Genomic DNA, 18,787 nt, shown 5'->3' with positions numbered 1-18,787 from the left:
TAAAGAAGGCACAATCTGTAGATCTGGATGGTATTGGTGGAATGTAGAATGCTCTGCCTTAGTTCAAATGCCATTAGCCTGAGAGCATAGACAGATAGGCAGTATATAAACATTTATCAATAACAAGATCACATTGATAAAATGAATTATGACTGCTTGCACATATTGTTCCAAACATTTAATTTGAAATGATATTAAGATTCAGTGAAATGTGTAAATGTAAGCCCCCATACAATCTACCATGTCCCCAGGCCAGGCACTGCAGCAGAGTTTTGAACCCATCTATATAGATTGTGAGCTTCCCAGGTTTCCTGAAGTAAGAGTATATTGAATTTAGAAATATATTCTATAAATGCAACGACTTTGGATCTCCACCCAGTAATATTCCAAGAGAACAGTGTCAGGGAACAGCCTCAGGCTGAGAGGGAATGAATCTTCTTGGGGGCAATTGTTGGAAGATATGACATTTTTACTGTAGGGCTGGGAGGATTACTTTGGGAGACATCATCCACTCCAGCAATGTTGAAAGCATATTTACTGGGGATCAAATTGAATATAAGGGCACTATGGCTTATATTGATACAGGGTAAATCTTGATCATTTGAAGGCTCATTGCTTGGCAAGGTAACTCTTGGGGCTCAAAAGGAACTGGTAGTACAGATCTGGAATGCCTGTAGCTTGATAAACACTATGAAGCAGGACTCATTGGCCAGGATTGACTCAGGGCCTGTTACAGGCAAATCAAATTCCTTCATATTCTCATCCCTATGTACCCTGAGATCCTGAACTCTGAAGCAACCAGGTACTGGGGTGTTGAATTTGTAGGTGGTCTCCAGTTTATTTATATCATCCTATCAGGCTGAGTATTTCCAGTTTATGTCTAGGGAGACTCCCTACCTAAGGGGTTCCCAGGTGAACCTCTGTTGGAATTAGTCGGGCTTCTTTCTTTTGAAGGGGTGCTCTGCAGCTCTTTCATTGAATAAAAGGGTCAGTGAAGTGTACTTGTGTTGTTAAGTCCGTAAGTAGAACAGAGTATTTCTCCATGCAGTTGGGTTGTATTGGCAGTTCTTGCTGGTCAGCTGCATGGGGCCTGATGGAATGACTACTGTCTATTTTCCTACATTCTAGGTTTTGGCTATTATGTTTTCTCCTGTTATATACCGAAGAACTTAGTCCACAGACTTGATGTGATGATGATGTATGGTTTAATATGTCAGCATTTTGTTGTGCCTCTGTTATTAATTGGCGCTGACTGACTCTAGTCATTTAATGGCTTTACCCAGCTGATAAAATTAGTTGTAAAATAAAACAAAACTAATAATACAAATAGGTATAAATAAACAATTTGGAGCAGTTCCTTGTAACAGCTACTGTCTCACCACTGTTTTGGCTCCTCCCCCTTCTCTGAGACAGAATATTATATTTTAAAACTGAACATGCATTTGGTAATGAAGCATATGTTACTATGTCAAGTTTCATATCTTACATCTGTCATCATTTATGTTGGAATGTATAAAAGTATTTCCAGTGCCAATTATAAATCTTATTTACATGCATTGCTTTCTATTATTTTTGCCAAGTGTTGTGTGTGCTTTTTTGTGCAGTCATAAACACAGTTGGTCTAAATATTTTGTCAGAACCATTTTGAATTTCATTTGATTTCCTCTGGGACTAGATTTACAAACCATCTTTCACTTGTTAAGAATCAGAAAAATGCAATCTGAACAGAAGGCCTAGAAACAGCATATGGAGATTTTACCTAAGAATTTCACTGCTCTTGGTCATACAAGCATGAAGAACCTATGGCTCCTTTGATCCTAGTATCAAAATCTTGCATCATAAAATACAAAAGATTTGGCTTTGACAACATACAAAAGTTGAGTCACCTCCAAAACTTCTAATTTTAAAACCAACTTTTCTGTTTGTTGTTATAACTAAGTTTAAAAAAGATTTACAAACTGCATTAACTTTTCATCTATTGAAAATTCATTGCTTAGTAAAGTAACTGACACTTAAATTAATTTCTGGATAGATTATTCTGGATATTTACTTCTGGATATTCACATTATTTCTGTTTTCTTTTAGGTCATGTAACACAACATTCCAAAGTGTTATTACAAAGATGAAGCTCTCCAAAACTTCAGCCATCTTTGAATATACATTTTAAAGGACTTTTTTCCAAACTTAAAAATATTATTCTTTCTCTCATCATTGAATCAGTTAACTTTTGATGAAATCCAAGGACAATGAACTCATTTTCAATTTTGTGTCTTTTCCTTTTGTACAATGAAATCTTATTCTCATTTTGTTCATTGGGGAAAACCTAAACTAGTCCTTTATGGTGTTTTTTTTTTTTTTTAATCTTACCAACTTGCCCTCCATATTGATCTAAATTCTCTATGTCAAAGTTCCATGTAGTATGCCTCTATTAGTTTCAAGAACTGTTAAATATTTTGTTTAGCCTGATTTTTTTTTTTAAATTATTGCACAAGGATTTTTTTATTATTTGTAGAAAATGACTTTCGTCTATTTGAACTTCCTGCCTGACTACTGTAAATGGATCCTTACTCCAATATTTTAATGGTACTAATATGAGGCATTGCATTCATTGTTGCATAGCATTATTATCAAATGACTTGCACAAACAGTGTTTCAAGTGCCGGGGCCCAAGTCACAATATCCAAAATTGCCTTCTATGCGGAGGAGAAAATCAAGTTCTGTTTGTGGACAGCAAACAGATGAACTTACTTGCAGTTTTGGAAGTGAGGACTGATCATAGTGATAGCTGGGCTGGACTGTTTTGTTTGAAGAAAGGGAAGCTATGCAGCTTAATCTTTGGATTATTAATAATGATGTTAGTGACAGCATCTTATATTCTGACTGGAACTAAAGATGGTCTCTTGCTCATGCAGCCAACACTCCATTATGGAGTTTTTACCAGCAATTCAAATTTAACGGACAATGGCAACTTCTGTGATATGAAAGAACAGTTCCAAAAATCTAAAATGAATATTTCTTATGCAAAGGATTACCCCAGCATTAAAGTAATTATTGACACTATTGCTTCACACATTGAGTTCATAACAAGGCATCCTCCTGACTTGGAAGATCTGAAGAAACAAGAGATGCATGTAGGTATAAAAGAAGGCTATTTTGTGTTGTTAAACAGTTTACTGGATTGGAATATTTCCTTACATTGATTTGATGATGCTATTTTAAATAAATATGTTACTATTTATATGATTAGAGATCATAAAGATATATTTAATTTTATCCTTTCAGACATATAAGCACATCTTTTCTTGATATGTTCTTCAGATATTTCCCATTACATAGTACAATTAAGAGGAATTCTGTGGATAAGTATTTCCATTGGCTTGTTGTCTTAGCATGTCAGCTAGAGGCAGGCTAAAACATGAATATTGCAGCCTTGAAAAGTTCTTTATTTTATCTTCTGCATCTCTGGGAAATTCTGAGGCTGAGAATTACCCTAGTTGGATAGCTAGCACAATAGCCATGAGTGCTGCCTTATGATAATGGGGGTGCACAGATTATGCATTAGTGCCAAGAGAGTTTATCTATATGGCATGGGAAAGAAGTAAGAAATGTATGATTACATGATCTAATAAAAGAACTCATAATCTATAATATAAATATCTAACTTTGAAAGATAATTACTTTTAATTCTTTCAGTTATGCATAAAGGTCATTGAGGTATAAATCCCAAGTATAAACATTTATCACCACACTCTTTCTTATAATTTAATGGGCACAAAGGAGATAAAGAGATGGCTGCTACTATATAGACAGATAGTAAAATAACTGGTTACGCAGTGAATTGTCAAGAGGAAATTTTAGATGCTAGGAAATGTGGAGAGTGGTTGGATGTGCTGAGTGTGTGGAATCTTGTTAGAGTTGCAGTTGTGTAGCTCAGTCTTCACCAAGGAAAGGAATTCTGGAAGTTGAGGCACAATACATCTCTAGAACACCAAGACTTGTATGACTACATTAAAATGGCTGCCATGCAAAATTAATGTCATTTGTCTCTGGATATTCCTTCTGCCAGGACTTTATAACTTACATAGGTGAACGAAATTCAATCTCTCATAGGTATAAATAATGAGAAAAATTGAGTTTTTATATGGAAGAGTGTATAATTATGTGATTCATATTAGATAATTATATTAATCCTTCCTGATTTTAAAAACTGGCTAAAGTATATTTGTCTCCATGTCCACCTCTCTGTGTCCTCTTGGTTCTGTATTTCTGTAGTATCGGGCAGTTAAACATTAAACTAGTAGAATATGCAAATGATTGAACTATTATAATAAGAAATATTGCCATAGTACTTTAACAAAAACTTTTATTTTCTCTATTGCAGATGTTTTCAGTAATTCCTAACAAGTTTCTCCCAAACAGCAAGAATCCTTGCTGGTATGAAGAATACACAGGAAACAATACTAGAAATCCTTATGCTACAAACTCCTATGCCTTGTATTCCAAACGTTTTCGTACAATATTTGACTATCTTCGAAAGGTATTTTGGAATCATTTGTATCATTATGATGGCAAATACTACCGGCTACGCTGTCTTCCTCATTTTTATATAATTGGCCAACCAAAATGTGGAACAACAGATCTTTATGATAGGCTCAGATTACATCCTGATGTGAAATTTTCAGCAATTAAAGAGCCTCACTGGTGGACCAGAAAACGTTTTGGTGAGTAAACATGCTGTTCAGTAGTTTAGAGTTGTATTAGCTTAAATGAATGTTTAACCATCCTTAGGAAGCAGTAGTCAGTAATTTTGAAGTTTTTCAGCTCCTGGAAAGCAATAAACGATGCAGGAAAATAATCAAGAGATCCGGCTTTATTGTCTGAATCTGTTCCAAGTTGCCTTATTTTATTCCACATAGCAAACCCAAGCTAGCAGTTAAGTATGGAAAATCCTACCAGTTGGCATTTTTATGGATAAGTATATGGCACCAACAATATCATTACCTTGAATTATTTGCCCAGTGCAAAATGTGTTGATGTAAGCAGCAGTCTTTGTCTTAGTTTATTAAAGCTTAGAATGATTTTTAGCTACACAAGTTGTGTACAGAGTAGTTTAATAAAACATCTTAAAGTATCATTTAAAACAGTCAGAAGGACTGTCAACCGTAAATTGGCAGAAGCTGCCAAAAAGCGGTTAAAATGGATTGCACTTAATGTTTATTTGCTGATGTTATTTCAGACACTTGTTCCAATTTAGGGTAGAGGTTGATATAGAAATTCAGTTCTTGTTATTCTTTCAGGCAATATCCTTTTGCCAATTCATATTGAATAAATTATGTGCATTGTACTCCAGAGTTTTAATTACATTTATATCTTACCGTTCTCTGAGGAGCTCACACTAACATATAGTGGGATTCTCTTTGTTTTTATAAATGCAACAAAGCTGTGGGGTAGGTTAAGCTACAAGGTAATGACTGCTCCAAGTTCACCAAATAAGCTTCATGGCTGAGTGGGGATTTTATCTCAGGTCTTATCAACTGTCTTCCAGCACAAGTGAGCAAACAGTTTTTTTAGTTCTCTAGGTATTGAAATAAATACCTTGGTGTTAGCACTGAACAGTGACATGGCCAAGTTTGCTAATGGGCCAATTATTCAAAGAAGTAAAAACAAAAATGGGATTAAGGCTTCTCTGAGGGGATCTTTCCAAACAGGGGAAAATAGGCAATGCAGTGGCAAATATGGTTCAGCACAAGTAAGCATAGAATTACATCCTAACTTTGCATAACCACTATTCTATCACAATGCCAACATTGGAAATATTGCATGCAGTTGCAATCAGCACATTTCAAAAGGGATATCACAGAACTAAAAAAGGGCAATCAAAATAATTATGGAGTTGAATTGATTCCTAAAAGGAAAGACTTTCAAATTTTAAAAAAGACAAGTGAAAGGGGTATGATAGAAGTAGATAAAAATGTTGCCTGGTGTGGAGAAAGTAAATACATTTTTTCCTCTAACAGTGCTAGACTTCTGAAGATAAGTGCCTGGAAATTTAGGAAATAACTATATTTTGCCTGAAGGAGGTGATGCTATTATCGTGCCCAACAGCTGTTAGCCACTGTGGGGAAAAGGATGTAAGGTTTGAGAAGCCTTTGGTTTTACCCAGTAGGTCACTTCTTATAATCTTTTGTTGAGATATACAGCGATGTTCCATAAGCACAATAGAGGAAGGTAAATTGTGGGTGCTTTTCTACTGCTGCCTGAATTGATTGTTGGCCTATGTTCAGAGCTTAGGCCATTAGTTGCCGCCCAACTGCAGAATTCTGTTGCCAGGCCAGTAGTTATGCTGTCAGAGTCTGCACACCCAAAGTTCAGTAAATCCTCTGGAGTCCAAAGAGTTCCATCAAAGATTTCTTTATTCAGGAGAAGCATACAGCACCATAGTTTGTTGAGTCTAATTCTACAAAGCAAACCCTTGTCCTTTTAAGCCCAAATTCCGCCCCCCCTTTCTAGCTTTTCTTTCCCACTTGAAATTCTTCGCGCCTTGCCCCGGTTCTCACACCTCTTGGCCTTGGTTGCCTGTGTCAAGATAAAGATAACGGCACCTGGCCTTCTCTCCCCGCTTTTTATGGCAGGTCAAGCAAGCGGTTTAGAATAACATTCCCACCATTCCACTATTCACCCATTGATATATACTTAGCAATAAAAATAAAAGCAATAAAAAAACAATTGAAGGTTCTGGCTTGCGTAGATCCTGACATATGCTGCATATAAATAATATAAGCACATAGATTGGTCATATAGCATGTGTTTTTTCTGGGGATATGGGGGATTTTGGAATAAGAAAATCACATGTAATTACTTTGCCTAGATCAGCCTTTCTCAACTTTTTTACCCTGGAAGAACTCTTGAAATAATTTTCAGGTCTCAGGAAACCCCTGCATAAAAATTGCAAAAAATAAGAAAAAAATTCACAATATAATTTACTTCTGACCTACACAATCCATGTTTTGTAACATTTATTGCAACAGCAAGCTGGTAGGCTGGCAGCTAAATTGTGGCTTGTGAAAATTCCTAGCATTGTGCAAGTGCAAAATTTATAATTACAATCACAATCTCTCATGGAACCCCTAGGGACCTCTCAGGGAACACCAGCATTCTGCTGAACCTCAGCTGAGAAAGGCTGGCCTCAGTGGCTTCGCTGTAGAGCATTGTTTCATGAAACCTGACTTCCCAATCGCTGCAACTAACACTTGGTGTTAGTTATCTGATGAAGCAATTATAATTCTTGTATATAGGATGAAGTTTATGACTCACAAAATGTTTTGCAATGGGCATAGATAATTTGATATGTCCCAATTTTCAGATTCAACTCAGTTTTGGAATTGCAGTTCATGTGCTGGTGAATGTCCTATGAGCCATCAGTTTGGCACTCACTTTTAGTGGCTACATAGACTTTCTTCAGAATAGTCTGTGCCCAGCCTGGTCCTTCAGATCTTCCAACGATGATAAGTTTAAAAGTCCTACCACCTTGCTGCTGATCTCTTCCTTTTCCTTCCATCATTTCCATTATTATGGACTTTCAAGGAGCTGGATCTTTGCATAATGTGACCAAATATGATAATTTCAGCCTGGTTATGTATGCCTTCAGTGAGAACTTTGTATTGATTTCTTTGTCCCTTTTATATGTTAGAATTATTGGTTTTCCCCCTTCCTGCTACCCCCATCCCCACACTAATTCCTGCATTTATAGCAAATAAGAGCAGTTTACTTAAAATGCTACTATGTTTTGAGTCCTATGTATAGCCTTAGAGCACCAGCTCAGATTCATCTTTCACAGTTAGAAAGTCTGAACTTGGTCCACACTTGGGTGGGAAAATAGTCTGGGAAAATAGTTTACATTGTTCTCAATGCAATGTATATTATAGGTATAACAGGAATGTATGTAAAAAAAATTCACATAAACCATCCTTTTCCATATCATTTTCTGAAGGATAAGATGATAACACTTAATTCAGATGTTTTATTATATAAAGATAGCCATCATCTGTTAATACCAGACTCAAAAGTTTAATGGTTAAAATGTCTCAGCTAAGTTTTTATCATAGAACATGGGCTCATGGAGTGCTTTAGTATCTTCTTAGTTCAGTAAACTTTATAACATCTGGTAAAAAATTCAGGACCTTCATTTGCATTGCTATATACTGGCATATAGGAATTATCAGATGTTCTTTAGCGTCATGTTAAGTCCTCTTTTTTAGACTGCATTAATTTCTTATGCAGAATTGCAACTTCTGTAGCAGGCAGGCTGGTTTCCAGATCTCTATATCTAGAAATCCATTTTTCTAGATGCTGCAAAAATTATTTATCTAGAATTTGGATATTGATGGAATATGGGAAGAAGTAATTACATTCCACAACACTGTCTGACTTTTTATTACTTATCCCATTATTTTTGTGCAGAGTCCCATAAGACTTTTTGTGATGTATTAATGATGTTATTTGTTATAGACAAGACCATGGCGTCTCTAGACCTTAAACACCAAAAATTTAATTATCTGAGTTATCTCAGCAGTCAAAAGGAAAGTGGCAGGGAGAAGTCAGACCATACAAACTGTCCAGATACAGAAGCATTCAAACCTATTGTGCAGATGACTCCATAGTATAGTCTATGTTACACAGAGCTCTCCAGATATGATTTCCAAGCACCCAGATCTTGATATGTATGTATAGCATAGCACCTGGATATGATTAAGGCTTGACCACATCAGATAAATAATCCACTTTTATCCAAAATTCACTGGGCTTCCTGGAACTTATAAAGATTTCTCTTGGATGGATTCCCTTGCTTTTCCTCAGAAGTCTTTTATTTCTTTGTTCTCTATTTATAATTCGTATTCATTGATTCATACAGTGACTCATCTGGACCTCCTTCAGATAAGAGTTCCTTGTTGTTGTTGTTCATTACTTTCTTACACATCCTGCCTAATAAAACAATCATCCTGAGAATGAACATCTTCTTTTTATTGGATCATACGAATATAATACAGTATTTTATTGAATCTTTCATGCAGTGTGCCTCTGTCTTGCTTTTATAATATAATCTCTATTCTACTCCTTTAATGGGTTTTTCATTCCTGTTAATAAAATATATTTTGGATAATATCTAGGAGCTTTATCCCATAAGTAGCAAAGATAAAATTGTAATATCCTGGTAGGGTTTTAGCTAAACAGCACCCATAAAACTTTTTCTATGAATTATGTGCTCACAAACACGAAATTTACATCATTTATACCATGTGCATTTCAAAAATGAATAATCTGAATTTAATATATTATTGATTTAAAGTGTTTAATCAACTTAACCCTCATTAGCCAAAAAGGCTTTCATAGTAGCTTATTGTTACCCTCAGGGTTACAAAAAATATGACATACCAAAAATGGATGGGAAAGGAAAAGAGGACAAGCAACTTCAAGTGCCAGTTTTTAAAATTATTTTTAAACAGTCCCCACACTTCTACTCAGAAATTTTAATGCAGTCTTTCAGTTAGCTCCAAATAAACAACCTGTTTATTATGTTCTTTGAACAATGTCTTCTCTTGTCCCCAAAATGCAGATCACTGGAACTCTCTGTTATAGAATTGCTGATTTTTAAAAATTATTTCTTTGTCCTTTTTGTTTTCAGGGATAATTCGTTTGAGGGATGGATTTCATGATCGTTACCCTGTGAATGATTACCTGGATCTGTTTGATTTGGCTGCCCATCAGATTCAAAATGTGCTACAGAGAGATTCTGAGAAAAGCTATGAAAAGAGGAGCAACATCGTTATTGGTACAGAAATTGTTGCTTAGGATGGCATTTCCCAAACTGGGGTCATCTAGCTGTTTTAGATCTCACATTTGAAGAGCATTACTTTGGAAAAGGCTGATTTATAGAATTTCTATTCACACTACTAGTCTTGGTAGGATTTATGGTTACCGGTGTCGAAATGGGAATTCACACATATTCTTTACATCTTAGCAGTACAGGTAGTTCTCACTTAATGACCACAGTAGGGACTGGAAAATTAGTAGTTAAGCAGGGTGATCATTAAGCGAGTCACCACAGACCATACCTGATTTTACGACCATTTTTACAAGGCTCATTAAACAGATTACTGCAGTTAAGTCATGTGGTCTTTAAGTGAATCACATGGTCATTAAACGAATACAGCTTCCCCAATGGACATTTTTTGCCGGAATTCACTTAACGACCTTGTGATTCACTTAATGACCACGTGATTTGCTTATCAACCATCATAAAAAAGGTCGCAAATCGCAATCACTTGACTGTGGGGGGTGGTGCAACAGTTTGTAACGGTCATAAGTGTGAGTACAGATTGCAAAGCACTTTTTCCAAGGCCATCGTAACTTCAAATCATTGTAAAACAGACAGTCATTAAGCGAGGACTACCTGTATACTAATCTAATACTGAATCTAAATCAAATCAATATTTGGTGTGACTACCCTTTGGCTTCAAACCAGCATCAATTCTTACACTTGCACACTTTGTACACTTGCACAAAGTCAGGGATCTTGTAGGATTAGAGTCAGCTGTATGATTAACCAATTATACCAAGCAGGTGCTAATGATCATCAATTTCATATGTAGGTTGAAACCCAGTCATTAATTGAAACAGAAACAGGTGTGTAGGAGGTTTAAAACTGGGTGAGGAACAGCCAAATGCTGCTACTAAGGTGAGGTTGTGGAAGACTGTTACATGTCACAGGTCATACACCATGGCAAGACTGAGCACAGCAACAAGACACAAGGTAGTTATACCGCATCAGCAAGATCTCTCCCAGGCAACAATTTCAAAGCAGACTGGGGTTTCAAGATGTGCTGTTCAAGCTCTTTTGTTGAGGACTGTAGACACAGTGGTCAGCCAAGGAAACTTAATGCAGCAGATGGAAGACACATCATGCTTACTTCCCTTTGACATTGGAAGATGTCCAGCAGTGCCATCAGCACAGAACTGATGGAAACCAGTGGGACCCAGGTACACCCATCTACTGTCTGTAGAAGTCTGGCCAGAAGTGGTCTTCATGGAAGAATTGTGGCCAAAAAGCCCTACCTCTGACATGGAAACAAGGCTAAGCGACTCAACTGTGCATGAAAACATAGGAACTGGGATGCAGAAAAATGGCAGCAGGTGCTCTGGACTGATGAGTCCAAATTTGAAATATTGGGCTGTAACAGGAGGCAGTCTGTTCACCGAACGGCTGGAGAGTGGTACAATAATGAGTGTCTGCAGGCAACAGTGAAGCATGATGGAGGTTCCTTGCAAGTTTGGGGTTGCATTTCTGCAAATGGAGTTGGAGATTTGGTCAGGATCAATGGTGTCCTCAATGCTGAGAAATACATCATTATCCATCATGCCATACCATCAGGGAGGTGTCTGATTGGCCCCAAATTTATTCTGCAGCAGGACAACGACCCGAAACATACAGCCAATGTCAATAAGAACTATCTTCAGTGTAAAGAAGAACAAGGAGTCCTGGAAGTGATGGTTGGCCCCCACAGAACCCTGATCTCAACATCATCGAGTCTGTCTGGGATTACATGAAGAGACAGAAGCATTTGAGGCAGCCTACATCCACAGGAGATCTGTGGTTAGTCCTCCAAGATGTTTGGAACAACCTACCTGCCAAGTTCCTTCAAAAATTGTGTGCAAGGGTACCTAGAAGAATTGATGCTGTTTTGAAGGCAAAGGGTGGTCACACCAAATATTGATTTGATTTGGATTTCTCTTCTGTTCGTTCACTTTGCATTTTGTAAATTGATAAACAATTACAATATATATTTTTGAAAGCATTGTTACTTTACAGCATTTTTTCACACCTGCCTAAAACTTTTGCACAGTGCTGTATATCTGAACTAGTTATTAGATAACAAAATGATGATAGCATTTTATCTGAACAATTTCTGTTAGCAAAGAGGAATGGAGGCTTTTTATAACAACCTAGAAATAGCTTTAACCACCAGTGAAAAGTTGAAATATTTATTCCTTACAAATTTCTAAATTCTTTATTGAGATACTATTTAAATATTTGCATTATGTATTTAAAATAATTATTTTTAAACATCCAGTGTACGTTTTTGAGAAGTAAATATATGTACTTTCAGTGGACTATACTCACTAATTGCATTAGGATTGCAGTCTTAGTCATTCTTGCAGTTATGACACTGAGTGGAATATATAATCTATTTAATAATATTCAGATAAGTTCATAAAATAGCTGTCAATAAACATGACAATAAAAACATGCATGATTAGAAGCATTTGGAAAAAGGCTTTATAACTATGTGTCTTTACTTTCCAGTAGACTCTAGATATCCTTTTTCTCAGTCTGTGCTGTATTCTAACATTCTGACACACAATGCTAGGCAAAATGTCTCCTGATTATCTTAATCGAGTCACCTAAAGCTGTATAAAGGGATTCACCTCTGTTTCAGCATTGCTGTTTTGAGACTGGCCCAAATTAGTTGCAGCTGTAGAGTCAGCATGACAGAAACAATGTTTGACCAGGCTCTACATACAATTAGCAAATACAGTTCTTTCTAATATGGAAATGCATTAATGGAGGAAACCTTCCTTTATTGAATGTCTTTATCCTGTGGTATTGGAGACATAGTCTAGATCTATGGTCCTATATTTCTCTATAATTTTGGTTTGATTTATAGATAGACATAGATACAAATATAGTTACACATGTTTGAAGAGAAATACAGGTTTGGCATTTGCTCAGGACAACAATTGCTTAATTGGCACCTTGAGACAGAAAGATGCCTTAAGATACCCTAATGTAAGAGAGCATCTGACGTGGTCTAATATGTCTTGACTTTCTAACTCAAAAGCGGTTAAGCCTAGCTGCATTGATGTGGAACAGCTATTCTGTTGCTCTTATAAACAAATGTTAGATGCTCTTTTTAGGGTTTTTGTCTCAAGGACAAAAGTAGGCATAACTATAATCTGTATTAACATTAGAGATACCTTCTACATAAAAATATTGACTCAGTTTAGTTATGAACATTATTATGAAATAATTGGCCTCTGTTGCAGTTTCATGGAAATGAGCTTTTCGAAAAAAATGTTTACTTCAGCTCTTCATCAGCATGCTTACTATATTAAATTTTTCATTAACCTGTTATATAGTTTATTTCATAATATATCTATAGGATATGTGAAAATCAGAGGGTCACTTAGGGAACAATGTTATTAAACATTATATAATTAAAGCTGTAAACATTCCTCTAACTTTAACAGGCAGTGTACTTTTCCATTCAAAAACCTCTCTGAAGGTTTTTCTGAATCAAATGATTACTGAGTTATAATTATATTGCTTGATGAAACAATGGCTATTTCCTCAATGTTACACAAGACACAAAGCTCCAGGCAATCCAGACAGGATTTAGTAATTTATGATCATTATAACAATGAATTCACCAGAAATGTTTTATAATGGATTTTATAGGGACATTCTACAACTATTCTATAATAAAAATAAGTAGTTTAATCATATATTACATACTTTTAGCTTCTATGAAATATTGGATTTTTTTTTGCTGTGCAGTTGTGACTTGATATATAAGTGTTACAGTGATTAATTTATCTTATGTTGAATATGGATTCCTTTTCACAAACATTAATTCAAACCCACGGTGGGTAAGATTCTACAACTGGTAGGAAATGTACTTTTGACTGCCATTGCTAGGGAATTAAAATATTATGGGAACTAGCATGTCCGTGGTATCAATATTTAATAAGTTTTGAAGAGCTGACTGCCAAACATAAATTATGACAAAGTAAACAATGGAAATTTACACATTTGGCAATTATGCTAATTAAATGGACACAATAAATGACTGCATATGTGCCACCATATATGCCCCATAGTGGACCTTCAATAATCTATATTCCAGTAGTGCAAATTCTGTAAAAAAAAGATTGGATAGGTAGAACGATAAATTTTATTTCATTCAGTCATACAACCTCAGTTGCCACAATTAGCTATAGGGTCTGAGTGTAACCTCTCATTAATATGTCTGGGAAATTGACACGTCCAAGAATAATATTTATTGACACTGTGTGTCCTAAGAATCTGAGAACATAGCAAGTAGAGAACATCCCATACAGAGTTCATTGGAATGTACAGGAATGATATAACAAGTACATACCAATAATCATGCTATACTTTTTCAGGATAAGCAGTGTTATTCAGAGTGCAGAAAATAAGAAACAGTAATCCAAGGAAATTAAAATCTTAAGAGTGGGGAATGAAAACAGCTAAATCTACTTTACCAGTATACTTCTTGATACCTTTCTGTCTTTGCAAATCATCCTTTTTTTTTTGCATCCATACATCACTTCATGCATTGGGTTTCATTATTTGTTTGAATAAATGTTCTTTAAAATGTGAATATCTTTGAAGTATACCCAGTCATTGGGATTTAAATGTAGTGAAATATAAATTTAACAATATCAATACAAAGTAAACTCAGTATTTCAGGATGTTTTGTATATAAAGGGAAATGGAATACATGGTTCATCCACATCAATAAATACCATAGATACAAAAGCTTTTATGTAGTTTCTTGAATCTGTTACCTTCTACATGTTGAGTTTTAGTTCCCATCTCCAGTTTCTGTGATAGAAGTTGAGGTACAACACATGTGGATACTGGCAGATTGGGGAAATCTGATTTATAGCAATCTCTATTTCTCTAAAATTAAGGATAACCATCTACATATTTCCTCATTTCTAGGAGAGGCAAGTGCTTCAACAATGTGGGACAACAATGCTTGGATTTTCTTTTATGACAACAGTACAGAGGGAGAACCTCCATTCTTAATACCAGATTTTATTCATGCCTTCCAGCCAAATGCAAAGTTCATTGTTATGCTTAGGGATCCTGTTGAAAGGTGAGCATCCAATATTTCTAAGATTTCAAAATTTTTCTCCTTTTTCATATTCTTGTAATTAATAGTTCATTGCACTGAGAAGTGTTTAAGGAAGTTTTAACCTTGAATAGTCAGAAAGGGTGCCATTTTCAAATAAATGTCAGGTCTCCTGATCTGATAAGAGGAATATTATGTTTCAACTGTTGAAACTACGCTTTGTGGGTGTGAGTGTGTGGTGATGGGGAATTATGTTACCAGGCTCCTGCACTGTTTGTCTTGGATATATTAATTTCTTTTCAGAGATCATGCCTTATCACTAGCATGTTGACCTTTACCATATATATGAAGTTTTCTACCTAGTATTACACCAGATTCATGCCCTGTATATATGTTAATATATGGTGACTGCAATGATGTAATTGATGCTCTGCTCATTTATGTGCATCACATATGCAATACATGTAAAAAGAAGTGGTCTGGCTTCAATTCTGCACTTGTGGCAGCCATCTGGACTTTTTAAAAATCTTCCCTACAAATGCCCCTGCACCTAAATGAAGAAGATGGTATTAGCTGTTGGTTTCCACTAATATTACTTGCGTTAGGCATTGCATACTTACTTTTTCTAGATCTCTTTTAAATGTTTGGCACATTTAATATAATTCTTTGTTTGCCATCATTATGACTATAAGCAGTTCTTCCAGTTGTGAATTAGAATGTGTAGACTTACAGATATGCTAATCTGCTATACACAGCATAGGAATAAATAAACCACTTGTTCAACTCCTGGGTGGCTTAACCTCTCTACTACAACATCTGAAAAATAAACGGCTACCAGAAATATACTTTAACAAATAGTTCAAAATATTAAATTCGGTTTAATGAAAGCTGTCACTGTTAAATTCCAACATCAAATGATTGCTTTTTTAAAGTTTAAAGTCATTGCCTTAAAAATAACTATTTTTTATGCAAATGCTATGTTAGTAACTTCCAGGTAAATAAGTAGTCTACAGATAAATCTCTTAATGGAATAGTTTACATCCAACATTTTGCATAAGGAGAAGAAATGTTATGCCAGCCAATATGGGCTGTTCACATGACTCATCATTACCTACAGTAAATTGGTAGGTAGGTCCTTAAGGCAGCATCTGATCTATGGTAACTGAGTGAATGAAAAAAATAATTTGAAAATCAGATGATATGATTGGAATTGGTGCAGTTTCAGGCAGAATTGGATTATCCACCTCCTTCTGCCCTCTTTTTACCCCATGGGATATGTGTGAAAATTACAATAGTCAAAGATGGAGTGCTGTTTAATGGTTTCTCTAGATTTTCATCTGTCTTTTGCCAATGGAAAAGATGCTACAGCTGGAGTTACTTTAGCCTAGAGTAGTTTCAGGCTAAAGGTCTCCTCCTCTGGATTAGGTTTCTGGTTTGCCTGTTTGTATAGCACAATAACCCCTCTGTGATTTAGTGAAGCATATCATGTGAACATGCCTACTCAGTTCCATGCTACCGGAGGAAACATAGCTTCTTAAATTCTTTGCACAATTATCTGGCTAGGGAGAACTGAAGAAAGTGATAAATGAAGGTAATATGAATGGGTCATCACTAGGTTAATTGATTTGGTCATACAGAAGGTGGAGCTCCAAGAAAATTCTCTATACATTGTATAGGAGACAATATAGAACCAAGAACTGGGTACTTCCAGTGTTATATAGATTGTTAGATAAGAATGATAAGGTAACAAAGAGACTAAGTAGCAATATAATAATTAGATCTTGCAAAGTTTTCTATGATTTTTTATTCATTTGTCACAAAAAAGCTGTGATAGGAATAATGATATGATGGGAACATGTTTGGAATGTCTATGACTGTAATAAAAATTTGATTTGATGTTTGGAAAATAAATTTCACTATTGTTAGGTTCTTGGGCAACTTGGAGCAGCTTGACAATTTGTGGTAGTTTTGACTGGAATGAAGATTACTTGATACTCTCAAGTTGTCAATAAATCTGAAAGAAGCTCTTTCCTTAGGGCATCTGAGCCAACAAAGTTCTACTGAGAAAAACAAGATTTATGATATAAATAATATCCTTTGTTTCTTCCCTAGACAGTAGCTGTTGATTTATTATTTCTATTAACTAGATGGCATGCCTTATAATTACAATTCAATTCTTTATATATTTTTTCATTCATAGATTATATTCTGATTATCTCTACTTTGCAAGTGCTAATAAATCTGTAGAAGACTTCCATGAAAAAGTGGCTGAGTCATTGCAGCTCTTTGAGAATTGCTTGACGGATTACTCTTTGAGAGCCTGTGTATACAACAACACCCTTAATAATGCCATGCCAGTATGTACATTTCATTTCAAATTTGATTAACTACTCCGAAGCCAAGTATTACCACAGTGTCAGAATGTGTAAGAACCAAGTACTTTATAAAATCCAATAACTGAGAATGCATATGATTGTTCTTTCTTTAAAAAAAAAATGCACACAGGGTTGCTAGGTTAGAGTTCTTTTCTCCAACATCCGGTTGTCAAAGTTGAGAGTAGTTTCTAAGGATATACAGTTTGTAAGAATGAAATGTTGATTTAATTTGAGTGCTATTGACTTCTTTCCCTTTTTTATGTCCTCCCAAAAAGTTGGACATAAAAAAATGATGCCAATAGAGTGAGTGAAGGAAGGATTTTGGAAGCTCATCTAAAATAGAGATAGATTAATCTGTTCTATGTCAGTTTGCATGCACTGCAAATAGTTTTAATTTCATTTTTGTATAGCTCTATAAATTAAACAAATACACTTTTTTATCAAATTATATATGATCATAAATGCATGTGTTTCCCCATTGCTTGTCCCCATCCCCTAACATGACCCTTTTCCACACCTACCTGCCAGTTTACCCACTGCTATATTCCTGTCCATCACTTCCCAATCAACCATTTCATCTCCCCTTGCATTTGCCTCCCAGAACCCTCTCTACCTGGGTTGCCCTACCATGTGAATATAAGTGTATCTGGAGGAATTTACTATAGCTCTTTTCTCTCTCTCTCTCTCTCTCTCTTAGGTAAGACTTCAGGTTGGTCTGTATGTTGTTTTCCTCCTTGACTGGCTGACGATTTTTAATAAAGATCAAATATTAGTTCTCCGGTTGGAGGATCATGCATCCAATGTTAAATTAACCATGCACACAGTGTTCCAGTTTCTTGATTTAGGTAGGAATTTTAGTTAAGCATATCCATCATTGGCTTATTGTGACTGTCTTGTATTTTCTAAGGCTTGTCAACCATATTCCTTTTCCTCAGCTGTAGAAAGAGTTAGCACCAAAGACATTCATCTTGGAAGGAACTGGTAACTGGCATATTTCTACAGCTCTGAGCTTTAAATATAATATTTTAATCAGTTCATTTGCTATCCACCAGTCTATTCAGTTTCATGCATTCTAACTGTTATTTTGAACTGAGGAGTGCTATCAGTTTAACTTAATCTTTCAAATTTCCTTTAACTTAATAGATACACTAATTTTTATTTCATTATAACCTACTTCACATACCCTTCAGACATACTGCATCTTCTTTGAGAGAAGAATTTGTAGGTAGATTTAAGAGAGCTACCAGTAAAATAGTAGTGATGTCTAAATAGAAATGGTCTTCCGTGGATTGTTTAGATGGAACAATGTGGGCTTTTCTCACAAAAGTTCACTTTGAGGTCAGAGATGCATGCATTTGCCTTGAGTAGCCTCCTGAGCCACTGAACTGTAATGTTTAATATTACAGATTGGAAGAAACATGTTAAAATTGTGTTTAAGTTATTTTAATTACATTTCAATGACATCACATTTAGTTT

General features: G+C 35.5%; 1 protein-coding gene across 2 annotated transcripts in view; it reads left to right on the top strand.

Moving 5' to 3' along the window:
* The window catches only part of CHST15 (carbohydrate sulfotransferase 15), a 78,986-nt gene that overhangs the window by 59,220 nt on the left and 979 nt on the right, over positions 1 to 18,787 (top strand). For both annotated transcript variants that reach the window (XM_025166780.2, XM_007428418.4), the window contains exons 2-7: positions 2,086 to 3,131; positions 4,382 to 4,721; positions 9,683 to 9,829; positions 14,804 to 14,960; positions 17,137 to 17,293; positions 18,009 to 18,156. In XM_025166780.2, the coding sequence (XP_025022548.1) occupies positions 2,592 to 3,131; positions 4,382 to 4,721; positions 9,683 to 9,829; positions 14,804 to 14,960; positions 17,137 to 17,293; positions 18,009 to 18,156 (1,489 nt within the window). In that variant the 5' untranslated portion in view covers positions 2,086 to 2,591. The remainder of the gene's footprint in view (positions 1 to 2,085; positions 3,132 to 4,381; positions 4,722 to 9,682; positions 9,830 to 14,803; positions 14,961 to 17,136; positions 17,294 to 18,008; positions 18,157 to 18,787) is intronic.

Source organism: Python bivittatus, unplaced genomic scaffold (genome assembly GCF_059951505.1).
Source record: "Python bivittatus isolate LINGU-HERP-01145 unplaced genomic scaffold, Pbiv_v1 ctg000980_np1212, whole genome shotgun sequence".
Lineage (NCBI taxonomy): Eukaryota > Metazoa > Chordata > Lepidosauria > Squamata > Pythonidae > Python > Python bivittatus.
Note: the sequence above shows the minus strand (reverse complement) of the source record. Positions and strands in the feature narration are given on the sequence as shown.